Consider the following 27241-nt stretch of genomic DNA (forward strand, 5'->3'; position numbering starts at 1 on the left):
CCAGGAGTGCAAGACCAGCCCAGGCAATACCATAAGACTCCATCTCTATGAAATCAATGAGGAACTTAAATTTACAAGGAGAAAACAACTCCATTAAAAAGTGGGCAAAGGACTTGAACAGACACTTCTCAAAAGAAGACATACATGCGGCCAAAAAACACGAAAAAAGCTCAACATCACTGCATTAGAGAAATGCAAATCAAAACCACCATGAGATACCATCTCACACCACTCAGAATGGCCATTAGTAAAAAGTCAAAAAACAACAGATGCTGGTGAGGTTGTAGAGAAAAAGTAAGCTTTTACACTGTTGGCGGGAGTGTAAATTAGTTTAACCATTGTGGAAGACAGTGTGGTGATTCCTCAAAGACCTAGAGGCAGGAAATATCATTTGACCCAGCAATCCCATTACTGGGCATATACCCAAAGGAATATAAATCATTCTGTTATAAAGATACATGCACATGTATGTTCATCGCAGCACTATTTACAATAACAAATACATGGAATCAACCCAAATGCCCATAAATGATAAACTGGATAAAGAAAATGTGGTACACGGAATACTATGCAGTCATAAAAAGGAATGAGATCATGTCCTTTGCAGGAACATGGATGGAGTTAGAGGCCATTATCCCCAGCAAATTAACGCAGGGACAGAAAACACTGCATGTTCTCACTTGTAAGTGGGAGCTGATTGATGAGAACGCATGGACACATGGCAAAGAACAACACACACTGGGCACCTGTGGGGAATGGGGGAGGGAGAGCATCAGCAAGAATAGCTAATGGATGCTAGGCTTAATACCTGGGTGATGGGATGACTTGTGCAGTAAGCCACCGTGACACATGTTTACCTATGTAAGAAACCTGTACATCCTGCACATGGACCCCAAACTTAAAACTTGAAAGGAAAAAAATTTTTAACACAATAGCTGGGCATAGTGGTGCACACCTGTGGTCCCAGCTGCTCGAGGGTCTAAGGTGGGAGGATCACTTGAGCCTGGGACGTCGAGGCTGCAGTGAGCCATGATCACACCACTGCAGTCCAGCCTGGACAACAGAGTGAGACCCTGTCTCAAAAATATGTATATATTCTATCTAATATTTCCAGAGGAAAGTAGTGAACGTATTTTAAGTCATGTAAAAGAAAATCATTTGGGTCAGAGATCCAATAAGTGCTCACTATTTTCTTAGTCACATCTGCCATGCCTAGAAGAACACTGTGGTCCTGTCAGTAACCATCAGTAATCCTGACAGAAGTCCCAACTCATTTTTCATCCCTGTGTTGAATATGATACCAAAGACTCAAAAATCAGAAATAATCTTTTACAAAGCCCCTCTTTAGTTACTTGTAGTTAATATTTAAGTGTCAATTCCTGCTATTTGGGGTATAATGAATTGTCCCATGGTAGTACTAGTAGCGTTGTTAGTATTATTGTCAACGGCTAACCCTGATTATTTACTCCTCTCTTCTAATGCTTTGCATATGTAATACACACATATCAATTAACTCTCTCAACAAACATATCAAATAGGAAACCATTATCCTCATTTTATAGATGAGGCTCAACTTGCCCAGGGTCATCCAGCTGATCCCTGACAGGTCAAGCAGAGGACACTGGAGTTCTGAAATGCACCTTTGCACCCCCATACAGGTGTTTATGCTGGACACCCAGTGCTCACCAAAGACACCAAACAACTTTGACCATGCCCAGTCCTGCCAGCTCATTATTGAGCTGCCTCCTGATGAAAAACCAAATGGACACACCAAGAAAAGGTAAGTACCTAAATCTCAACTCATAGGGTGCTTATAAATAAGAATGTTCATTCACTTCCAGTTCTCACGCATTGTAATCTGAGCTTTGGCCAGAAATACTGAAAACATTTGTGGAGTCATTTAGCAAAGGTTTTCATAAAAACTGTTGGCCTTGTAACCAAATTCCCCACATTTCATACACATTAGGTTACCTGGGCTGCCACAGAAAGTACCACAGACTGGGTGACTCAAACAGCAGAACCGTATATCCCACAGTTCTGGTGCCTAGAAGTCAGATATGAAGGTTTCCTCCGAGGTCTATCTCCTTGACCTGTAGATGACCATTTTCTTCCTGTCTCTTAACATGGACTTCCTCTGTACAGGTCTATGTCTGAATTTCCTCTTCTTGTAGAGACACCAGTCATATTTAATTAAAACTAACCCTCATGACCTCATTTTGACTTAATTACCTCTTAAAAGACCTCTTCTCCAAATATAGTCACATTCTGAGGTACCAGGGGTTAGGACTTCAACATAGGAATTTGGGGGAACACAGCCCAACCCATAATGTCATACACTTATAATCTTAAAAAAAAAAAAAAAATAGGCTAGGCATGGTGGTTCACAACTGTAATCCCAGAACTGCAGGAGGATCACTTAAGCTCAGAAGTTTGAGACTAGCCTGAGTAACACAGTGAGAGCTATCTCTACAAAAAAGCAAAAAAATAAAAATTTAGCCAAGCATGATGGTACGTGCCTGTAGTCCCAGCTACTCTGGAAGCTGAGGTGGGAAGACCACTTGAGCCCAGAAGGCCAAGACTGTAGTGGGCCACGATTATGCCACTGCACTCCAGCCTGGGCAACAGAACAAAACCTTGTCTCATTAAAAAATGTAAATTGAGGCATGGTTCTGATTGTTTCAGTGAGAAGCACATAAACCTCCCCAGGAACAATAATGGCTATTGGGAGACAAAAAGGTCTATGCTCTGCCCCTAGAAACTTGCCCTTTTTAAATACTATCATCCTCCCTTAAAAATATCGTTTCTAGACTTGAGGATGAAGGCAATGACCAACATTTCCCACTTTTAAACCTCTGACTCGTTAATAGTAATACTAAGTATTTGAGCACTGTATGTGAAACACAGTGGATAGGTATTCCTACTCCCATTTCACCTCTGAGGGCACATAGAGAGAGGCTTGGATCCCTTGCCCCAGAACACACAACCGCAAAGAGGTGGAGCCAGAATCAAAACTGGCTCTGGGCTGGGCGCAGTGGCTCATGCCTGTAATCTGAGCACTTTGGGAGCCAAGGCAGGCGGATCACCTGAGGTCAGGAGTTTGAGACCAGCCTGGCCAACATGGTGAAACCCTGTCTCTGCTAAAAATACAAAAATTAGCCAGGCATGATGGCATGCACCTGTAGTCCCAGCTACTCAGGAGGCTGAGGCAGGAGAATTGCTTGAACCCAGGAGGCGGAGGTTGCAGTGAGCTGAGATCACGCCCCTGCACTCTAGCCTGGGTGATAGAGCGAGACTGTCTCAAAACACAAAACAAAACAAAACAAAACACAAACTGGGCTTGGTTGAACATAAGGCCTCTGCCCTTTCCCATTTCAAGGACAGAGTTGCTGCAGTGGACAGAATGTGTCCCCCCACATTGATGTGGTTACGCCTATCCCCCAATGTGATATTAGGTGGCTTTCATGCACGTCTGTGTGAAGAGACCACCAAACAGGCTTTGCGTGAGCAACAGGGCTGTTTATTTCACCTGGGTGCAGGCAAGCTGAGTCAGAAAAAGAGAGTCAGTGAAGGGAGATAGAGGTGGGGCCATTTTATAGGATTTGGATAGGTAAAGGAAAAAGGGGGGTTGTTCTCTGGCTGGCAGAGTGGGGGTCACAAGGTGCTCAGTAGGGGAGCTTTTGAGCCAGGATGAGCCAGGAGAAGGAATTTCACAAGATAATGTCATCAGTTAAGGCAGGAACAGGCCATTTTCACTTCTTTTTTGGTGGAATGTCATCAGTTAAGGCAGGAACCAGCCATTTGGATGTGTACGTGCAGGTCACAGGGAATATGATGGCTTAGCTTGGGCTCAGAGGCCTAACAGTCCTGTCTTATATTAATAAGAAAAATAAAATGAAATAGTGTTAAAGTGTTGGGGTGGTGAAAATTTGGGGGGCTGGTATGGAGAGATAATGGGCGATGTTTCTCAGGGCTGCTTTGAGTGGGATTGGGGCAGTGTGGGAACCTAGAGTGGGACAGATTAAGCTGAAGGAAGATTTTGTGGTAAGGGGTGATATTGTGGGGTTGTTAGAAGAAACATTTGTCTTATAGAATTATTGGTGATGGCCTGGATACAATTTTGTATGAATTGAAAGAAGAACGGAATAAGATAAGGAGAAAAACAGGTATTAAAGGACTAAGAATTGGGAGGACCCAGGACATCTAACTAGAGAGTGCCTAAGGAGGTTCAGTATAGCCCTGCCAGCAAAGATTATTTATTTACTTTAAGAGTGAGTTAAGAGTGGCCGTTTGGGGATAGCACCAGGAGATATCAGCTGTGGTGGCTTGGAGAAACAGTGTAAACCAGCAGTGTGAACAAGAGCAGGGCATGTATGAGTAGTTGAGAACGGTGAATAAGAGTATGACTAGACAGAAGATGGTAAGGATGACAAGTTTTTTTTGGGGGGAGTGTGGGGGCGCTGTCCAAGTTTGTCTAGTGTCTGGAATGAGACTGGGGCCTAATAAAAATGAGCGTCCATACAGGAGCTCAAATGGGCTGTACCCTGTAGCATTCTGAGGACAGGCCTGAATTCTGAGAAGGGCAAGTGGTAAAAGTATTGTCCAGTCCTTTTTAAGTTGGTGGCTGAGCTTGGTGAGGTGTGTTTTTAAAAGACCATTAGTTCACTGAATACTAAGAGCCTGAGAAACTGCTTGGGTGATTTGACTAATAAAGGCTGGTCTGCTATTGGACTGTATAGAGGTGGGAAGGCCGAACCGAGGAATTATGTCTGACAGAAGGGAAGAAATGACTGCGGTGGCCTTCTCAGACCCTGTGGGAAAGGCCTCTACCTATCCAGTGAAAGTGTCCACCTAGACTAAGAGATATTTTAGTTTTCTGACTCAGGGCATGTGAGTAAAGTCAATTTGCCAGTCCTGGGCAGGGACAAATCCCCGAGCTTGATGTGTAGGGAAGGGAGGGGGCCTGAATAATCTCTGAGGAGTAGGAGAATAGCAGATGGAACACTGAGGAGTTATTTCTTTGAGAATAGATTTCCATGATGGAAAGGAAATCAGAGGTTCTAAGAGGCAGGCTAGTGGCTTGTACTATAGCGTAGCCTGCCTTTGCTGGTGTGTGGCGATTAGGCCTGGTGGAACTGCCATCAATAAACCAAGTGTGATCAGGGTGAGGAACAGGAAAGAAGGAAATATGGGGAAATGGGGTGAATGTCAGGTGGATCACAGAGATATAGTCATGGGGGTCAGGTGTGGTATCAGGAATAATGTGGGAGGCCAGATTGAAGTCCTGGCCAGGAACAATGGTAATTGTGGGACTTAACAAAGAGTGAGTACAGCTGAAGGAGCCGGGGAGCAGGAAGTATATGCGTCAGGTTGAGGAAGAAAATAATTTTGGAAGTTATGAGAACTGTAGAGAGTGAATTGAGCGTAGTTTGTGATTTTAAGGGTCTCTAAAAGTATTAGGGTGGCGGCGGCCACTGCACACAGACTTGAGGGCTAGGCAAAACAGTAAGGTCAAGTTGTTTGGATAAAAAGGCTACAGGGCGCAGTCCTGGTTCTTGTGTAAGAATTCCAACTGCACAGCCCTGCACTTCGGCTGTGGGTAATGAGAGTTGAGATGAGTCAGAGAGAGCTAGAGTAGGGGAAGTCTCTAAAGCTGTCTTCAAGGAACAGAAAAAGGAGTGGGGAAAGGATTTAGCATCTATGTCATCAGCTAGGTTTCCTTTTGTGAGTTTATATAATGGTTTTGTTAGGACGGCAAAACCAGGTATCCAAAGTTGAAAGTATCCAACCATGCCTAGAAAGGAAAGGAGTTGTTGTTTTGTAGAAGGTGTTGGGGTTTGAGAGATCAGTTGGACACGATCAGCAGGGAGAGCACGTGTGTTTTTATGAGAATTATGCCGAGATAGGTAACGGATGGGGAAGAAATTTGGGCTTGACTGAAGTAATGGGGGCTGTCCATGAAGCCTTGTGGCAGTACAGCCCAGGTAATTTGCTGAGCCTGATGGGTGTCAGGGTCAGTCCAAGTGAAAGTGAAGAGAGGCTGGGATGAAGGGTGCAAAGGATAGTAAAGAAAGCATGTTTGAGATCCAGAACAGAATAATGGGTTGTGGAGGGAGGTATTGAGGATAGGAGAGTATATGGGTTGGGCACCATGGGGTGGATAGGCAAAACAATTTGGTTGATAAGGTGCAGTTCCTGAACTAACCTGTAAGGCTTGTCTGGTTTTTGGACAGGTAAAATGGGGGAATTGTAAGGAGAGTTTATAGGCTTTAAAAGGCCATGCTGTAACAGGAAAGTGATAACAGGCTTTAATCCTTTTAAAGCATGCTGTGGGATGGGATATTGGCATTGAGCGGAGTAAGAGTGATTAGGTTTTAATGAGATGGTAAGGGGTGCATGATCAGTAGCCAAGGAGGGAGTAGAGGTATCTTATACTTATAGGCTAAGGTGGGGAGATACAAGGGGAGGATGTGAAGGAGGCTTTGAACTGGGGGAAGAGGTGGCAATGTGGTGTGGCTGTAGCCCAGGAATAGTCAGGGAAGCAGATAATTTAGTTAAAGTGTCTCGGCCTGATAAGGGAACTGGGCAGGTGGGGATAACTAAAAAGGAGTGCTTAAAAGAGTATTGTCTAAGTTGGCACCAGAATTGGGGAGTTTTAAGAGGTTTAAAAGCCTGGCCGTCAATACCCACAACAGTTATGGAGGCAAGGGAAACAGGCCCTTGAAAAGAAGGTAATGTGGAGTGAGTAGCCTCCGTATTGATTAAGAAGGGGACGGACTTAACCTCCACTGTGAGAGTTACCTGAAGCTCGGCGTCCGTGATGGTCTAGGGGGCTTCCGAGGTGATTGGGCAGCGTCAAATCTTCAGTCGCTAAGCCGAGAAGATCTGGGAAGGAGTCAGTCAGAGAGCCTTGGGCTAGAGTTCCAGGGGCTCTGGGAGTGGCTGCCAGGTGAGTTGAACAGTCCGATTTTCAGTGGGGTCCCACACAGATGGGATACAGCTTAGGAAGAATCCCGGACTGTGGGCATTCCTTGGCCTAGTGGCCAGAATTCCGGCACTTGTAGCAGGCTCCTGGGGGAGGAGGTTCTGGAGGAACCCCTGGCAGCTGCGGTTCAGGCGTTTGGAGTTCTTGTGTGCTGGAGATGTGGCTGGGGTTTGTCTCACAGTGGAGGCAAGGAATTGCAACTCAGAATTATGTTGCTACTTGGCTGCCTCTACTCTATCATTGTACACCTTGAAGGTGAGGTTAATTAAGTCCTGTTGTGGGGTTTGAGGGCCGGAATTTAATTTTTGGAGATTTAATGTCGGGAGCAGATTGGGTAATAAAATAAATAAGATGTATATTGAGAATAAGATGGCCTTTTGACCTTTTAGGGTCTAGGGCTGTAAAGCGTCTCAGGGTTGCTGCTAAAGGGGCCATGAACTGGGCTGGGTTTTTCATATTTGATAAAAGAGCCTAAACGCTAACTGATTTGGTAGAGGTTGGATAAAGAAAAAGGAGCATTAACCTTGACTATGCCTTTAGCTTCAGCCACCTTTTAAAGAGGAAATTGCTGGGCAGGTGGGGGAGGGCTAGTCATGGAAGGAAACTGTAAGCCGGACCGGGTGTGAAGAGAGGAGGTGATAAAAGGATTATAGGGTTGGGGAGTAGAGGCTGAGGAAGAATTGGGACCTGGCTCAGCCTGGCGAGGAGTGGCCTGGGGACAAGGGCAGATGGGTCTGTAGAAAACGAAGATTAGAAAGCCTCAGCGACGCTTGGGGTTGGGACTGAGAGAACAGGCGGGAGGGAAAGGAGGAGGATGTGGGATGAGTCGCATTGGGAACAGAGAGTAGGGAGGGAACAATGTGTAAAAGAATGCCTGGACGTCAGGCACCTCAGACTGTTTGCCCATTTTACGACAAGATTTAGATCTTGTAGGATGGAAAAATTGAAAGGGCCGTTTTCTGGCTATTTGGAACCACTGTCAAGTTTATATTGGGGTCAAGCCACATTGCAGAAGAAAATAAGGCATTTAGGTTTTAGGTCAGGTGTGAGTTGAAGAGATTTTAGGTTTTTAAGAACACAGGCTAAGGGAGAAGAAGGAGGAATGGAGGGTAGAAGGTTGCCCATAGTGAAGGAGGCAAGTCCAGAGAAGAGAGTAGAGACACGGAGGGAAGGGGTTTGGGGGTTCTTACTCTCTAGAAAAGCTGGAAAGGGATCAGGGCATGGAAATAAGGGGTCGGGGCATGGAAATAAGGGATCAGGGGGTTCTTGCCCCCTAGAAGAGTGGTACTTGCCACTAACAGTGAAGGAGAAGGGGTTGGGGGCTTCTTGCCCCCTAGAAAAGCAGTACTTGCCACTAAGGGTGAAGGAGCAAGGCAGGTGTCCCCACGTGGTCAGACACCTCTGAAACATGGGTGAATAATCAGAGAGGTGTCCCTGCAGTGATTGATTAAACACCAAGGGAAGGCTGCCTTCCCGAGTCCATGACCGGCACCTGAGTTTTGGGTCCACGGATAAAATGTGTCTCCTTTGTCTCTACCAGAAAATGAAAGGAACTGAAATTAAGAGAAGGGAGAGATTGAAGGGTGGTGCCAAGATTGAAAGGAGAAAGTGGTTGAGGGATAGTGAGAGAGGTTGGAGAAGAGAGTAAGAGGCCACTTACCTGATTTAAAATTGGTGAGATGTTCCTTGGGCTGGTGGGTTCTGAGGACCCGAGGTCATAAGTGGATCTTTTTCATGGAGCAAAGAGCAGGAGGACAGGGGATTGAACTCCCAAGGGAGGTCCCCCGATCAGAGTCATGGCACCAAATTTCATGCGTGTCCGAGTGAAGAGACCAGCAAACAGGCTTTGTGTGAGCAACAAGGCTGTTTATTTCATCTGAGTGCAGGCAAGCTGAGTCTAAAAAGAGAGTCAGCGAAGGGAGATAGGAGTGGGGCTGTTTTATAGGATTTGGGTAGGTAAAGGTAAAAGGGGGGTTGTTCTCTGACAGGCAGGAGTGGGGGTCACAAGGTGCTCAGTAGGGGAGCTTTTGAGCCAGGAGAAGGAATTTCACAAGATAATGTCATAGTTAAGGCAGGAACAGGCCATTTTCACTTCTTTTGTGTTGGAATGTCATCAGTTAAGGCAGGAACCAGCCATCTGGATGTGTATGTGCAGGTCACAGGGGATATGGTGGCTTAGTTTGGGCTCAGAGGCCTGACAGTGGCACCTTCAGGAGGAAATTCAGTCATGAGGGTGGAGCCCTCATGAATGGGAATCATGCCCTTAAGAGACAGCTCCCTTGCCCTCTTTCTGTCATGTGAGGATACATGGAGAAGATGGTCATCTGTATTCTGGAAGAGGGCCCTCACCAGAAGCCACCCATGCTGGCACTCCGATCTCAGACATCCAACCTCTAGAACTATAGGAATCCAATTTCTGTTGTTTGTAAGCCACCCAGTCTATAGTATTTGTTAACAGCAGCCCAGACAAAGATAATTGGTATCATTTCACAACCTCTGGGTGATTTGTCCAAGGTTAGCTGGGCCAGGCATGCTGGCTCATGCCTGTAATCCCAGCTATTCAGGAAGCTGAGGCAGGAGAATCGCTTGAACCCAGGAGGCAGAGGTTACGGTAAGCCGAGATCATCCCACTGCACTCCAGCCTGGATGGCAGAGCAAGACTTCATCTCAAGAAACCAGCAAACAAAAAGGTTGCCAGGGTAGCAGGTCAGTTTGATTAATATAACAATCATTTGGGTGAAATTTCTAGGTAATAATTTTTTGGGTCAATTACTGGTACATACCAAAAAAATGTGGAATGTTCAAAAGTTATGAAGCATGAATAAAAAATAAATGTGAACCTGTCACCCAACTTCAGGAATAGAACTCTACCAATCCTAGCGCGTTTCCCTCAACCACCAGTCACTAATTTTTGTGTTGGTCATTTTTTATCTATTTTATATACCAAAGATTGTGCAATCCTTTGACATCTTTAAGCATTGATTTACTTCAGAATTTCCGTTCTTTTCTTCCTTTTTTCCTATTTCTAATTCACATTCAGCCAATTATTCTTGCTGAAATATTTTTGATGTAAAAGTAGGAAAAAGCAATAATAGGCTGCATTCAAATTATAAATGAAACATAGAATAGCCTAATGTCCTTATGTTACTGGTTTTTAAAAGTTACAGTTTAAAAATATACCAGCATGGCTCATAAATTTACTTAGCACTTTTAATAGGCAATTACCCACTCACTGTAGTTAAGCAAAACAAAATAAGCATATTAAATTCTTTCACCAATCCCACTGCCCACTGAGCCAAAGATATTCCTTAACATTCTTTAAGAGCTCTCAGCCAAACTCTGTATGCTTTGCATTCTTAGATTTGACTCTTATTTGCAGGGGCAATTCTTACTTTAGCATAGGATGTAGTGGAAGATGAGTTAGACCTGTGGAAAATTATATGCTAGCCAGGTGCATCCTTTAGATGTAATCCTAAAACCAGATTACAGCATTTAAATAGAGAAACCTGGGTTGGTTGGTTTGGGTTTCTTTTAATAGCCTTGACATTGATAGCCCCAAGCTTTACTCAATCCACATAATCTTAATTAGCACTTTAAGATATATATTAGCATGTTTTAAGTCAACCACTTGTTATGCAATTAACTCTCAATTATCCAATCTGGAGGCTGGCTTTCCTTTGCCCTTAAGTAGCAGGAGGATGTCAGACTTCTTAAAGGTGTGCTGAGAAAAAGCTTGAAACCCTTCGATACACTGAATTAGAAAGTTATTTGTTGATTTTGTTTGAGATCTGTGTCTCCTGTCAGCATAGATGATTAAGAATTGCATATCTATAAAATTATTTCACTTATCTTTCTGAAACTTTGATCTCTTCAGTATTATTTCCCTCCCATTCTGTTTTCTTGTCACTGCATCCTTTAACCCAAACCTAAGGTAAAGGGAATTTGCTGTCCTTTTTTACATGCATAGTTAACAGCTGTATCTCTCAAAGCATCCAAAAAATGAGCTCAGTGGATGAAGGTATTCCACAATTCAGACATGGCTTTGCATTGGCCTGACTTTAAGTATTGGCTGGAAAATGGCTTTCCATTCTCAGGGAAGGTAATAAGAAACAGTGTTGTGAGCAAAGGGTTTCATGCCTTCACCAGTCTGATTAAACTCACCCCTCTGGTGGTGCTTCCTGCCAAGGATCCAGGATCCTAGGGGAGTGGGGTTCAAATGTCAGAGCCATTTCTCAGGGGGAGCATTTCCTTCAAGCAGCCTGCACCCAGAGCCAGCCTGCTTTCTTTCTTCCACATGGAGACTGACCGAATGCTACTCTCACCATTTTCCTGGTTGCTGGGGACAAGAAGATGAATAAGGTAGTGTCCTGTCCCTTGAGGATGTTATTAGCTATCGGGGGACAGACTTGTTTGATCAGTAAAAAAATTTCCCTTTTTAGTACGCATCCTGTGGTAGCTTTTGGACCACGTTGTCATAAGCTTTTAGAGTCCTCTTTTTCAGAAGAGTGTGTATTCAGGTTTACTGCTGGCTTTAGTAGGAGCTGGGGCTGGGGAAATGGAGAGTTGTTGTTTAATGGGTACAAAGTTTCTGTTAAAAATTATGAGAAAGTTTTAGCAATAGATAGCAGTGATGGTTACACAACATTATGAATATACTTGATATCACTGAATTGTGTACATCAAAAAGTTAAAGTAGTAACTTTTATGTATATTTTACCACAAAAAAAGTTCAAGCGATTTATTTTAAAATGTTACTGTTTTTGAATGACAGTCCTTTGTTACTCATTTCATCTTGAGAGTAATGTGTTTTCCCTCAGTGAGGACTACACAACGGGCAAAGTTAACATTGAGATTTATGCAGGATTTGTCATTTTCTGTTAGAAAAGCACTTTTCCTACTTAAACAAATTTTTACATTCAAAGTCATAGTGAGACATAAAGCAAAATGTTATTAACATAATGGCTAGACCTTTGAAATTAATAACGGTTGTCATAATTTTATAATTATCCAGTTTGGGGCATTAATTGGCCATATAATGGTCTCAACTATTTTCATAAAATTCTAAGAGCAGTGAAAACAAATGAAACTGTAAACCAAAACCACATAGAACCACATTGGCAAATTTAAAAGTTTGGCAAACACAGTACAGGTTGAGCATCCCTAACCCCAACTTTTTGAGTGCCAACAGGACACCACAAATGGAAAATTCCACATCTGACCTCATGTGATGGGTCATAGGAAAACCCAAAATATATTCTGTGTCCCCAAGGGCAAAAAGACCTCCCAGCCCCCTTCAACTGTGATACCTTTTGATGTCACAGTTAACTCTCTGATATCTGTGATATCTTGATAACTGTTAATTTGGCATCATAACTTATATTCTATAGCTTCGGGAATTTTTTTTTTTTTTTGAGATGGAGTCTTGCTCTCTTGCCCAGGCTGGAGTGCAGTGGCGCGATCTCGGCTCACTGCAAGCTCCACCTCCCAGGTTCACGCCATTCTCCTGCCTCAGCCTCCCTAGTAGCTGGACTACAGGTGCCCGCCACCATGCCTGGCTAATTTTTTGTATTTTTAGTAGAGACGGGGTTTCACCATGTTAGCCAGGATGGTCTCGATCTCCTGACCTCGTGCTCCGCTTGCCTTGGCCTTCCAAAGTGCTGGGATTACAGGCTTGAGCCACCGTGCTCAGCCCAGCTTCAGGAATTTTTTAAAGTGTCAAGAATTCCACTAGTGATTAAAATGGTTATCACATAATGCCCAAAAAGTATGCCTTCTTTCACGGAAGACATTTGAGTAGAGGTAGTTTAGTTTGTAAATTTGCATATATCATTCTGAAATGGGTAACGTCTATATTGCTTTGAAATGCCTGATATAGGGCAGAAAACCATTAATCGATCCCTCTCTTTTCACTTGAAGCGTGTCTTTCAGGGAAATTGTGGTGAGCCTGCTGTCTCATCAGGTGTTACTCCAGAACTTATATGACATCTTGTTAGAAGAGTTTGTCAAAGGCCCCTCTCCTGGAGAGGAAAAGACGATCCAAGTGCCAGAAGCCAAGCTGGCTGGCTTCCTCAGATACATCTCCATGCAGAACTTGGCAGTCATATTCGACCTGCTGCTGGACTCTTATAGGACTGCCAGGGAGTTTGACACCAGCCCTGGGCTGAAGTGCCTGCTGAAGAAAGTGTCTGGCATCGGGGGCGCCGCCAACCTCTACCGCCAGTCTGCGATGAGCTTTAACATTTATTTCCACGCCCTGGTGTGTGCTGTTCTCACCAATCAAGAAACCATCACGGCCGAGCAAGTGAAGAAGGTCCTTTTTGAGGACGACGAGAGAAGCACAGATTCTTCCCAGCAGTGTTCATCTGAGGATGAAGACATCTTTGAGGAAACGGCCCAGGTCAGCCCCCCGAGAGGCAAGGAGAAGAGACAGTGGCGGGCACGGATGCCCTTGCTCAGCGTCCAGCCTGTCAGCAACGCAGACTGGGTGTGGCTGGTCAAGAGGCTGCACAAGCTGTGCATGGAACTGTGCAACAACTACATCCAGATGCACTTGGACCTGGAGAACTGTTTGGAGGAGCCTCCCATCTTCAAGGGCGACCCATTCTTCATCCTGCCCTCCTTCCAGTCCGAGTCATCCACCCCATCCACCGGGGGCTTCTCTGGGAAAGAAACCCCTTCCGAGGACGACAGAAGCCAGTCCCGGGAGCACACGGGCGAGTCCCTGAGCCTGAAGGCCGCTGGTGGGGACCTGCTGCTGACCCCCAGCCCCAAAGTGGAGAAGAAGGATCCCAGCCGGAAGAAGGAGTGGTGGGAGAATGCGGGGAACAAAATTTACACCATGGCGGCCGACAAGACCATTTCAAAGTTGATGACCGAATACAAAAAGAGGAAACAGCAGCACAACCTGTCCGCGTTCCCCAAAGAGGTCAAAGTGGAGAAGAAAGGAGAGCCACTGGGTCCCAGGGGCCAGGACTCCCCGCTGCTTCAGCGTCCCCAGCACTTAATGGACCAAGGGCAAATGCGGCATTCCTTCAGCGCAGGCCCCGAGCTGCTGCGACAGGACAAGAGGCCCCGCTCAGGCTCCACCGGGAGCTCCCTTAGTGTCTCGGTGAGAGACGCAGAAGCACAGATCCAGGTACGTCCCTGCGGCCAGAACAGGTGGGCGGGAGGCTGGGTTTCCAGTACTGGATGGGCCCCCCTTGCAGAGTGGGCATACACAGGCTAAGATTTATAGAGGCCAGGCGCGGTGGCTCAAGCCTGTAATCCTAGCACTTTGGGAGGCCGAGGTGGGCGGATCACGAGGTCAGGAGTTCGAGACCATCCTGGCCAACATCGTGAAACCCTGTCTCTACTAAAAATACAAAAAAATTAGCAGGGCGTGGTGGCAGGCACCTGTAGTCCCAGCTACTCGGGAGGCTGAGGCAGGAGAATGGCATGAACCTGGGAGGCAGAGCTTGCAGTGAGCCGAGATGGTGCCACTGCACTCCAGCCTGGGGGACAGAGCCAGACTCTGTCTCCAAAAAAAAAAAAAAAAAAAAAAAGATTTATAGGAACAGGTAGGGGGTATGAACTGATTTCCCTCTAAAGTCAGAGGACTGCCTGAACCTAAGTGCAGCATCTCCCAGGATCAGTATGTCATTATGAAGCTGGAATTTTACACTCAGGTAATTTCAGGAACTGTTTTTCTCCATAGTAATGTATATTATTGAGAATTAGGAACTTACCTGTATAAATAAGGTGAGAATAAAGCTTATAAAATGTAAGCTTTTTCAAAACCAGTCTGGACAACACGGCAAAACCCATCTCTACAAAAAAAAAAAAAAAAAAAAAAATTAGCTGGGAGAGGTGGCACATGCCTGTAATCCCAGCTACTTGGGAGGCTGAGCAAGGAGGATTGTGTGATCCCAGGAGGCAGAGGTTGCAGTGAGCTGAGATGGTGCCACTGCACTCCAGCTTGGATGACATAGAGGGACCCTGTCTTTAAAAACAAGTAAGCTTTGACTAGCATTGAGTTCTTAGTGTGTCATTCGAAAATGGCCCTGAAGAAATTCTGTAGTTATGAAGCATTATATAAAAGAAAAAAGCAAAGTAAATATTGTGTGGTTATGCCAATGAATTTTTTTCAAAGTGTTTTCATCTCAAGTTTTTCTAGCCCATCCTGTGCACATAAAAATTCTCATTCTTCAGGGAGGCTTTGAGTGTAATTCTATGGTGCATCAAAAAATGAGTTTGAGATTAACGGCCTGTGGAGATCTCATTGTGAGAAGGCAAGGGAGGTTTTTTTGTTGTTGTTGTTTTTAAATCTAAGGAACAAGTAAGAGTTTAGTAGTTTGTGAAGCTGAAAATAAGGTGAGTCTCTGCCCATCTTTATGTATGTGAAGTTACGATGTAGGCATAATAAATTAATATGCCTACAACTTATTATAGGCATATTAAATGAGTGAAAACTAATTTATTGCAACTAAATCCTGGAAAAAAACCATTTCCACATTGGCAGGGCCACTCTCAAGTGTTCAAATAAAACCAGGGGGGACAGCCACTAATTTTCTTAAATCTTTTCTCTTAGGCATGGACCAACATGGTGCTAACAGTTCTCAATCAGATTCAGATTCTCCCAGACCAGACCTTCACGGCCCTCCAGCCCGCAGTGTTTCCGTGCATCAGTCAGCTGACCTGTCATGTGACCGACATCAGAGTTCGCCAGGCTGTGAGGGAGTGGCTGGGCAGGGTGGGCCGTGTCTATGACATCATTGTGTAGCCGACTCCTGTTCTACTCTCCCACCAAATAGCAGTAGTGAGGGTTAGAGTCTGCCTGCCAATCCAACTGTTGCATTTTCCCCACCACTAGCCCCACTTAAACTACTGTCTCAGAGAACCATGTTTCCTAATGTAAAAAGCCTTTCCAACCACTGGTCAGCATTGGGGCCACACTAAGGTTTGTAACTAGATGACACAAACGATATTCTGATTTTGCACATTATTATAGAAGAATCTATAATCCTTGATATGTTTCTAACTCTTGAAGTATATTTCCCAGTGCTTTTGCTTAGTGTTGTCCCCAAATGGGTCATTTTCAAGGATTACTCATTTGAAAACACTATATTGATCCATCATTTTAAAAATAAATACAATTCCTAAGGCAATATCTGCTGGTAAGTCAAGCTGATATGTAAACACTCAGACATCTAGTACCAGGGATTATTAATTGGAGGAAGATTTATGGTTATGGGTCTGGCTGGGAAGAAGACAACTATAAAAACATATTCTTGGGTGTCATAATCAAGAAAGAGGTGACTTCTGTTGTAAAATAATCCAGAACACTTCAAAATTATTCCTGAATCATTAAGATTTTCAGGTATTCACCAATTTCCCCATATAAGGTACTGTTGTACCTTTATTTCTGTATTTCTAAAAGAAAGTTCTTTCCTAGCAGGGTTTGAAGTCTGTGGCTTATCAGCCTGTGACACAGAGTACCCAGTGAAAGTGGCTGATGCATAGATTGTCAAGAGAGATAAGACCGACCAGCTCCCCTGGCTGTTCTTGTGGTGTTTGTTTCCGTCCCCAAGGCAAACAAGGAAAGGAAAGAAAAAAAGGTGCCTTAGTCCTTTGTTGCACTTCCATTTCTATGCCCCCACAATTATCTGAACATAAGGTATAGCATTTGGTTTTTAAGAAAACAAAACATTAAAACGCAACTCATTTTATATAAACACACTTGGAGGAAAGGGACTCAGGGAAGGGAGCAGGGAGTGTGGGGTGGGGATGGATTATGATGAAATCATTTTCAATCTTAAAATATAACACAACAATCTTGCAAAATTATGGTGTCAGTTACACAAGCTCTAGTCTCAAAATGAAAGTAATGGAGAAAGACACTGAAATTTAGAAAATTGTGTCTATTTAAAATATTTCTCCTATCTACCAAGTAAAGTTACCCTATGTTTGATGTCTTTGCATTCAGACCAATATTTCAGGTGGATATTTCTAAGTATTACTAGAAAATACGTTTGAAAGCTTTATCTTATTATTTACAGTATTTTTATATTTCTTACATTATCCTAATGATTGAGAACTCCTCAATCAAGCTTACTTACACACATTCTACAGAGCAGAGTTATATAAGGCATACATTATAATCTCTAAATATAAGACATAAATTCTACAGTATTGAAATAAGGATTTAAAGGGGTATTTGTAAACTTTGCCCTCCTTGAGAAATATGGAACTGACTTAGAGGTTAAGTGGAAGGCAGTGTTCTGACTTCTTTAGGTGATCTGAAAAAAAGACCCTTATCATTCAGTGTGCCATCTAGAGATCACCACAGAATCCATTTTTTTCCCCGTTCCACAAAACACTCTGCCTTCAGTTTTTACTCACTAGACAATAATTCAAGTTTAAAAACAGGTAATCAGCTATTTGATCTTAAAAGGCAATGAATTGTTGGGATATCAATGAACTATGTTGTATACTTTTGAATTTTTACATTTTATAAACGGAATTGAAAGTTGGGTAACTGCTTTTTTTTTAATTTTCCAACAGAAGTAATACCACAGTTGCTTTGTTTCTTTTTATAGCTTACCTGAGGTTCAGTTCTTCTTTGTGAACCTGTGAGTACTCCACAGTTTACTGGGGGAAAAGGCTTCAGTAAAGCAGAGGCTAGAATTACAGTATTTATACATTGAATTTTTCTACTTTATGAAAAGTTGCTAAGGAAGCTGTCTCAATTTGAGAATACCAGCTGGGCACGGTGGCTCACGCCTGTAATCCCAGCACTTTGGGAGGCCAAGGTGGGCGGATAACTTGCGGTCAGGAGTTTGAGACCAGGCTGGACAACATGGTGAAACCTCATCTCTACTAAAAATACAAAAATTAGCCAGGTGTGGTAGCATGCACCTGTAATCCCAGCTACTTAGGAGGCTGAGACAGGAGAATCGCTCGAACCCAGGAGGCGGACGTTGCAGTGAGCCAAGATTGCACCATTGCACTCCAGACTGGGTGACAAGAGTGAAACTCCATCTAAAAAAAAAAAAAAAAAGTGAATACTGTGTCCCAAAGTATGTTAGTTGTTTGGAAATCAGCATTCTCCCCGATGCTCTATTATGGGATCCAAAATTCTTGAACGTAAGTTTACCCTGTACTGTGTCCGAACACTGTTCTACTTCTAGCCTGATTATGGGTCCCAAGAATAAAAGGATAAGAAGGTGTACAGAGCTCTTGACCTACAATTTTTTAAGAGTGTTTTGGTACCTTCCCATTGTGTTCTCTATAACTCAGTCCTAACACACTCTGCACTCGAGTTACCGGACATCCACACTGACATCAGATTTCAACCAGAACCATCACTGAGTGACAGCAGTACTTCTCAGAGGTATTTGCAGCTCGATGCAAAGTAGTCTCTAATGAGTAGGCCTTCAGGTGATTCTTCCCAGCAGGTAGAGAAGAAAGAGAGGAGATGAAGAACACTGAGAGGGGAGTGGCACCTTCCCAGGCTGCCCAGCTCAGTCTCTTGCCCTGTTCCTGTGACTCAGCTGCCCACTCACCCAACTTTGTTTCACTCCCTCCCAGTCTCTGAAAGTGTCAGGTGTTTCTCTCCTCACAGTCTCTTTCGCAGCAACAGTAAGGCAAAATTCAAGGCAGCCTTTTAAAGTTAAGAACAGTTATTAGCATGTATTTACAGACCTAAGCAGAATGAGAGTTTATACATTGTTTTTAGTTGCCTGTATTTATAGCCAAAAGTATATTACCTTAAAGTTGAGATCTTTCTCTTCTTTTCCTAAATTTTGGTAAAGTGTGCTTCATGAAACAAATATCTGGAAAACTCCAAGTATAAGAGACCCTGGACTGATGATGGCCCAGCCAAGTATATAAAGGGACAGAGTTCTCTCTGTCATTAATGAGGACATCGGTTTTCACAATTGAACCTCATGCACTGCCCATAGCATCTCACCTAGCTCTTTTATCTCCTGATCTGCTTTTAAAAATAGTTAGGCTGCCTTTTTACACCATCTTCTCTCTCTCCCCTTATGGTAATTTTCCAGCCTTCCCCATAGATATAAAACTAGAACACCTTTATGATTTGGGGTCTATGTAATGACTGACCAATAAGAACCCAGGCAGATGCTAACATACTTAACAGCTCGCATTAAAATACTTTAAATCAGGCGTGGTGGCTCATTCCTGTAATCTCAGCACTTTGGGAGGCTAAGGCAGGTGGATCTCTTGAGGTCAGGAGTTCAAGACCAACCTGGCCAACGTGGTGAAACCCCGTCTCTACTAAAAATACAAAATTATCCGGGCATGGTGGCAGCTGCCTGTAATCCCAGCTACTCAGGAGGCTGAGGCAGGAGAATTGCTTGAACCTGGGAGGTGAGGATTGCAGTCAGCCAAGATTGTACTCCAGCATGGGTGACAAAGTGAGACTTCGTCTCAAGTAAATAAAAACAAAATTTTTAAATCAAACATGACAAAAATGTTAATATAATTCAAAAGTACCTTGAAATTGAAACATATTTGTACAATGATCATTAGGCTTTTTGTCCTTGTTTTAAAATAAGGCTTATACAGAGTTAGTTGAGAGTCAAGTAGCCTTCGCTGTGAGAAGTTAATGCAGTTATATAATGGATATCCTTGACTTTGCCAGATTCATCACAATACTGCCTATACAGGAAAAGTTTTTTCAGAAAGGAAAATCCATTAGTATCAGTCCCATCAAGCTAAACAGAATGAAGACCTTTGATAGTAATAGCAAGAGGTTACAAATAGCAGGGAGGAGGCAAGTGGTGAATGTCACTGTGATTGCAAACCCTTACCTGTATTATCACACGTAGTCCTCACAACAACCTTGTGAGACAAGTATTGTGTTCCTCATTTTTTCAGAGGAGAACACAGACCTAGAGAGGTTAAGAAATTTGCCCAAGATAACAAGTAAAAGGCAAAGTTGGTTGCAAAGGAGGTGTTTCTGAACTCAAGGGCCATACTCTCTCTCTGACAACATGCTGTAAGTCCATAGAGTAAGCACTCTATTATGAAAAAAAGTTTCAAGAAATGAGGCCATGAAAATGAGATTATTTGACGTCTCAGATCTGTCTGAGATGTTATGGAGGTTTTCAAAAATAAAGTTGAAAAAAGAAAATGAATCATGTTTATACATAAAAAAAATCACATGTAACACATTTCAAGTGTTTGAAAATAAAATCTAAACTTGAATCTTCAAGTAGACATTCAGTGTTACCTTAGAAAACTCACTGAATTATGTGGAAATGCTGGAATAATACTATTCGTGGCCAGCTATTAACAAAGAAGAACATGGCAGCGTGTGTCTGGAACGGCATGCACAATTTGTAAACCTTTTTCAAATATCATTTAATCAACTCAGAATAAAGTGTCCTGTAGCCAACAGTGCCTCTTTACTTGCTTCTCTGGGAAATACATGGTACTAAATTAGTAGCACAAAGTTTGGGAATATGCAAAATAATGGGTAACCATTTTTGAAAATGTACATTCTCTGAAGAGGAAGCAGCTGGTTGGACAGGATTTCTTGAAGAGCCAGGTGCTAAGGGCATCAGGTCGACATCCATAGTAACCATGTGCCATAACATCTACACATTTCCACTTGTTTTACAGACAAGGAAACAGGCAGAAAGAAAATCCAGTCTTGCAGTAAGCAGATGACAAAACTTCAATATGCTTGGGGACCACTTAGGTGACCCCAGGGAGATTTTGTGTGGCCTTAGGAAAGCAAAAGAGCACTTTTTATTGGAAATATGAGCGTGTCACTGGGAAAGATTTGTAAAATTGATCCAGAACCTGATTTATAATTATGCCTCAAGAAAAATGTTCTCATTTAGTTGTGAAGCAATCTAGAAAACATACCTTTTTTGTTTGTTTGGAAGATCCTCTTTCTCTGGCTGTATTGTAGTGTTTGCTATTTGATGTGCGAATAACTAATAACTTAAGATTTTGGAACAGAACACCCTTTAGATTTCCAAAACACAATTCTTATTTCAGGGAAGACAGACCAAAAATATCTCTTGAGATCATTGGTTTCTTTATAAATTGTGGTACCACTCCATCATTGAAGAGAAACCACTACCACACCACTAGCACCATACAGAACCTTTTCTCTGTATCTTTGTACAATACTACAAAGGGGTACCAGGGAGGAGAGAGTGGCTGACCACTTTAGTGACAAAACGGCACTCCACTGCTGGTGAATCCCATCTAATTATGGTCCTTCCACCCTTTTCAACCACCAAGAACTGTTTGTACTGTTAATTCCTATCCTGAAGGTTTAACCAGTGGTTGTCTAGTATCTTTTGTCTTTAGAACAGTGGTTCTCAAACTTTAGTACACATCAGCATCACCTGGAGGGCCTTTTTTAAAAAATACGACACAGATTGCTGGGCTCATGGTCAGAGTTCCCAGTTAAGTAAATCAGGAAATTTGCATTTCTAACAAGTTTATAGGTGAGGCCATTACTGCTGTTTGGGGAACTATGCTTTGAGAACCACTGCCTTGAAAAAATTTCCAACTACTACCTTTAAGATCAGCCTGACTTATCAAATGCTAGAGAAAAACTGAATCAGTCCTTGGGCAGATGACTTGGGATTGGATTCTATACAGCAGTCTTGCTCAATCTTCCCAGTTTCCAGTTTTATTATACCAACAATTGGTTTTTACAAGCTAGAAGACAATGAATGTATAAGTTCTACGGAACAGTAAGATAAATCTAAGCTTCTTGTCTTTGTATTTAGAAACACTGATTCTATGGATGATTATTTGTATCATGTTGACCCTTTGACTTGTACTGAAGGTGATTTTAAATTTAAGTATGTAGTGTTTGAATTTCTTCCATCCATATTGTTTTAATGAGATGTTTCCATGTCAGCTCCTTTACAGCCTTGGCTCCTGGCTTACAGATTTTTGAATAGTTGTTTGCTTGCCGGTTGTTTTACATCTTTCATTGGCCACCAAAATATTAGCCGTTTGAGATGAGATGAGACTACTTGTTGTACCTTCATCTTTCATTTGCCTGTCTGGTGTAAATTAACACTTTAATTTCATATATATCTGTAAAGAATCTACCCAAAGGCTTCATGGAAATTTGCAAAATGAACCAATTCCCTTTTAAGCAGTAAGTGTGCCTGTTTTGACTTTTCAGTAAGTATGTTGTATTTGTGCACATATCAACATGGTGGAGACCATATTCATTATTTCATCTTCCAAATAATGGGAAAAATATAAAAGTGAATCAGTGTGCTTTGGGAATTCAGTGAAATCATGTTAACTTATATAGAGGGGGCCTTAGTTTATCTCTTCTTTATTTAATTAATTAGCTTTGGAAATTCTTTTACCATTAAAAAAATTAAGGACCATACAGAGAATGATTTAAGAAAAAACCGTCACTTAAAAATCATCACCTATTTATAAACTGTATTAATTACACATAATGCTTATTGATTCAATGAGGTGTCTCTAAAGACTTCTGCTTAATAAATATGCTGACTTCGTTTAAATTAATTTAGACTATTGTAGGAATGGAAGGAAATGATTATATTTACTAGAATTAGTGAGATCAGAAAGCATATGAGAATGTTAATGATATCAAGGAGACAATCTACAGAGTTTTTGCCTCTGTGGATGGAAATAATTGAAGGGTTTTTTTTTTTTTTTTTTTACTTTAGTTTCCCATAATTTTTGGAAATTATATGTGCATTTAGTTCTTTTAGTAACACTGATTTTAAAATTAAATTTCAAAAGTCAATCTCTAAGAGTAATTTATTTTTGTTTTACCAACCAGTGCCAAAAAGGAGAGGAGGGAATCCGAAAGCCAATCTTTTGAACCAATGTGTAAAAGATTATGTTTTTTCTTAAAGTTAGGGAGGCTCGGGCCCTGACACTCCAGCCCCAGTGAGCATCCCTGGCTACCTCGGGATTATGTGCAAGCTGCTTTGTCCTACATTCTTTCATCTGGTTCTTATTGGGAGTGCTTCTCTCTAATAAAAGTTGATTTCCCACAAAATAGGCGAAGCTGAACAAAGATGAATGCTTTTGATAAGTTGGGTTTTACTTCAGTTGAAACAATGTGATAGAATATCCAGGTGTGGCATGATGGGGCAGGAGGAGGTGCCTAGAGGGAAAGGTTATTTTTGTTTCTTAGTTTGTGTTGTGGGGATGGGGGAGATAAGAATAAGATGTTTATTGCCCTAAACATGCTAAGAGAGTATTATTCAAGATGTTTTTCCTGCTTTTCTAAGAGGAATACACTTAGACAAATTACATTATAAACAGTTGCCCTACTACTATCTCCCACTCTAGATAAAGGCAATGGGTGGTATGGGTCCTTTTATTCCTTATAGTATTATGCCAAAGAATCAACTTATTTTCATTGAAGATTATAAATAAATGAAGCTTGATATAGCCATAATGATTTGAGTCAGTATACCATTTTACCTATAAAATGCAAAATTCATCCTTGCAACCCCATTCACCAGGAGCCTTGAAGCATTTTGTTTATTCCAAAGGCCTTGTCAAGGAAGCATAATTTTTTTTTTGCCTTCTTAATCAGTTTGGTCATATTTACTTAAAAAAACAAACTGAAAATCACACTCCTTTATATGTTGATATAACTGATTTTATAGAATCTGTCTGTTCTTTGTTTAACAGGTCTCTGTGAGCAAGCTTGCAAGTGTATTTTGTGTACATTTTATCTGAGGTGGAAATGAAAATTCTAAAGAGAAAATATTTTAAAAGATATTGTATTTATGTTGCTTGTGTTGTAGAATAAAGATTCAAATGCATTAAAAATGTGGTACATGAAACAATTGTCTTTACTGACTAAATATATATAAATATCCTGTGTTTACAGAATTCTGTCAAAAGAATTAGGCCCCTTTTCATGGCATTTCATGAGTCTAAATGTAAAGGCCCATTTTAAATCCTATAACATGGAGATAGTCATTATTGACAATTTGGTATATGCCTAAAAAACAAATTTGTAGAAATAATATATCATTTCCTTTTTTTAAAAAAGGGCTTATTCTATAATATTATCTTTTACTCATAAGAACTTATATCAAATTCCTACTGTCAGTAGATACTGATGTAGATCATTCATTTAAAAAATTAAAGTATTACCTTTTGTTCATAAACAACCCAAAATCCCTCAATAAGAACATTAGTATTTAAAAGTAATATTAAAAAATACAGCCACTTTTAACTTCCTGATCTTACTAGATTATTGTTTTAAATACACAGATATCAAAATATCACACTATACCCCATAAATATGTACAATTAATGTAATTAATGATGTCAATAAAAAAATTTTTTGCACGGTGGCTCACACCTGTAATCCAAGCACTTTGGGAGGCTGAGGTGGGCGGATCACAAGGTCAGGAGATCGAGACCATCCTGGCTAACATAGTGAAACCCCATCTCTACTAAAAAAAACACAAAAAATTAGCTGGGTGTGGTGGCAGGCGCCTGTAGTCCCAGCTACTCAGGAGGCTGAGGCAGGAGAATGGCGTGAACCTGGGAGGCAGAGCTTGCAGTGATCCAAGATCCCACCACTGCACTCCAGCCTGGGTGACAGAGCAAGACTCCATAAAAAAAAAAAAAAAAAAAAAAAAAAAAATTTAAAAAAGAAAACGTTTTAAAAAAAAAAAGATTGTGAGTCTATAATATATCAGCCTAGGTATCACCCTGCCCAAATCATAGAAAACTGCTGTTTAGCCAAGCGTGGGATAAAAGACATTCAAAATGCTATGGAAATTGAATTTTTGCTTATGAGCTGAAGTCATGATTCTATCATGCATACACACTAATAGTCTCAGTTACACCACCAAGACTCAATCACTTCCATCATAAGAATGAAATAAAACTAAGACAGCCATCAACATACTTTGCATAAGAACAGCACAAATACAGAGGCCAACCATGTTTATGGATGGAGACAGTTGAGAGTGAAGCCTCAGCTAAAAAAGCAGAGTTCACATCCCATGCTTTGTCCCTTCCTGGGAGTGGAAAACCTGGACAACACTTGACTACTTAGAGCTCAAGTGTCCTGCTCTGTAAAATGAAAATACACTCTTACCTCAAAGGGCTGTCTTAAGGTAATATGAAAGCTCAATCTTGCAGTGTTTTGCAAACATTAGTGCCTAATCAACAGTAAGTACTATGTGTAGGAGAATAACTATTTATAAATACCATGCTGTTTTGCAAGTTAATTTACATTTGAGGATATGTACATATCCTTGATATTCATATTCATGAATGTTCTCCAACACAGAAAGCTTAACACTTTATACCAATCTAATATGAAGTTAGCAGCTCAGGAGCAGAGCTCTTTAATCAAACATTTTGGAAATGAATTCTAGGTCAATGGCCAATTCTTTAGTTATTAATATCTAGCAATGAATATACTATGTGCACAAATCTATATGTATTTCCTTAAAACAGAGATATGATACACTTCAACTATTTGGCTTATGATCAAAACTTGTATTATAATGTAGCTTTGATGTATATTTCATATCACTCATTAGAAAAAATTCACTTTCCCATACAGCTTAAAGCTAGATTCAATATACAAATGAAAATGAAATCAAAGCATAATGCAAAATTGTGGTTTTCACATATTGACCAGCATTCCTCTTATCTCAAGCCTTTGAAAGAGCATGGTAAGCATCTCTTTGGTCTTCTCCTTGTTTGTTTTTATTTATAGATTCCTAGTTACAACATGAAGCCATTAGTGCCCTGAGTCTGCCTTGCTAACTTAATCTGCTTGCACAAAATGTTGTGTTGTCAGAGAAACAAACTATCCAGTTTAATCTCATTCAAACTCAAAGATTACAAAGGCATAGTTAAATCCCACAGACATTTATAAGCAGATTGTAAATGACTTATTTAAAAAAAAAAAAAAAAGCTAGGTTATTTCTATTTGAACATGAAGAGATGAAATGCACAACAGTTTAGAGCTGAGAACTCGAATATTGAACTGGTATTCTCTTTGATATTGTTACCTAGTCTTATGTCCGCATATAAGGAAGCTACATTGAGCTATTGTTCTAACCAGTATAAATGATGTAAGGAAGTAAAACAACATTCTCTAGCAATGTCTCTAGTAGAGAAAGAATTTGAAACAATCTTCTCTAGTGGTGTCTCTAGCCAAGAATGATTTGCCTTCAAGAAAATGAATCAGATGTTAAATGTTGTGAAGTAGAAGGCTCCATTTATAGCAACTTGAAAAATTGAGTATTGAAGCTAATTTACCCATTATAAAGGAAAAATATGCTGCCCTGTATTATAGGTAAAAGTTTAATATTCCAAGGTTCATTTTAATCTGCTCCAATAATGGCCATGGACTATAAATATTTGACAGTTCTTTTAAAATATAACAATGAGTTACAAAAATAATATTCTTTTAAAGTCTAGAATAGATTTCTTTTTCAAGCAGAAGGAGAATATATTATAATAGACCTCTCAGGTCAAAACCATTTATAAATGGCCATTTTGGAAAATTAACTGAGCATTAGTTGATGTTTTATTCTAAGGACAACAAACTAAAGACACAGGCAGTTACACATTAGCATACATTTAGACAGTTAAATTTTAGATTATTAAATTGGCAAATTTATTAGGTTTGTGCAAAAGTAACTGAGGTTTTGCCATTTTTTTTTTTTTTTTTTCTTTTTGAGACAGAGTCTTTCTCTGTTACCCAGGCTGGAATACAATGGCACAATCTTGGCTCACTGCAACCTCCACCTTCTGGATTCAAGCAATTCTCCTGCCTCAGCCTCCCGAGTAGCTGAGATTACAGGCACCCCACCATGACACCCGGCTAATTTTTGTACTTTTAGTAGAGACAGGGTTTTGCCATGTTGGTCAGGCTGGTCTTGAACCTGACCTCAGTTGATCCACCCGCCTCAGCCTCCCAAAGTGCTGGGATTACAGGCATGAGCCTCCACACCCGGCCAGTCTTTGCCATTACTTTTAATGCAAAAACCACAATTACTTTTGCACCAACCTAACAGCTTTTATTCCTATGGAAACAAACAACCAACCTTGTAAGCCTTTGGTGATTTTGGGGGGGATTAGAGCATGGCCTGGCATGAGATAGAAACAACTCCTCCTCTCCAGGTCTGTCTCTCAGCCCTCTGCTCTGCCTGGCCAGGAGTGGTAGCCTCCCTGTCCTTGAACACTCAGCCGAGCACACCATACATTGTCTGCAACCTGCCCATGCTGCTCCTAGGCGTCAAC

General features: G+C 41.4%; 1 protein-coding gene across 3 annotated transcripts in view; it reads left to right on the plus strand.

Annotated features, from left to right (window-relative positions):
* Positions 1 to 23805, plus strand: part of ARFGEF3 (ARFGEF family member 3) — a 190869-nt gene extending 167064 nt beyond the window's left edge. For all 3 annotated transcript variants that reach the window (XM_055265344.2, XM_063622611.1, XM_063622614.1), the window contains 3 exons: positions 1659 to 1780; positions 12899 to 14117; positions 15549 to 23805. In XM_055265344.2, the coding sequence (XP_055121319.2) occupies positions 1659 to 1780; positions 12899 to 14117; positions 15549 to 15740 (1533 nt within the window). In that variant the 3' untranslated portion in view covers positions 15741 to 23805. The remainder of the gene's footprint in view (positions 1 to 1658; positions 1781 to 12898; positions 14118 to 15548) is intronic.
* Positions 23806 to 27241: the final 3436 nt, after the last annotated feature.

This window comes from Symphalangus syndactylus, chromosome 2 (assembly GCF_028878055.3).
Source record: "Symphalangus syndactylus isolate Jambi chromosome 2, NHGRI_mSymSyn1-v2.1_pri, whole genome shotgun sequence".
Lineage (NCBI taxonomy): Eukaryota > Metazoa > Chordata > Mammalia > Primates > Hylobatidae > Symphalangus > Symphalangus syndactylus.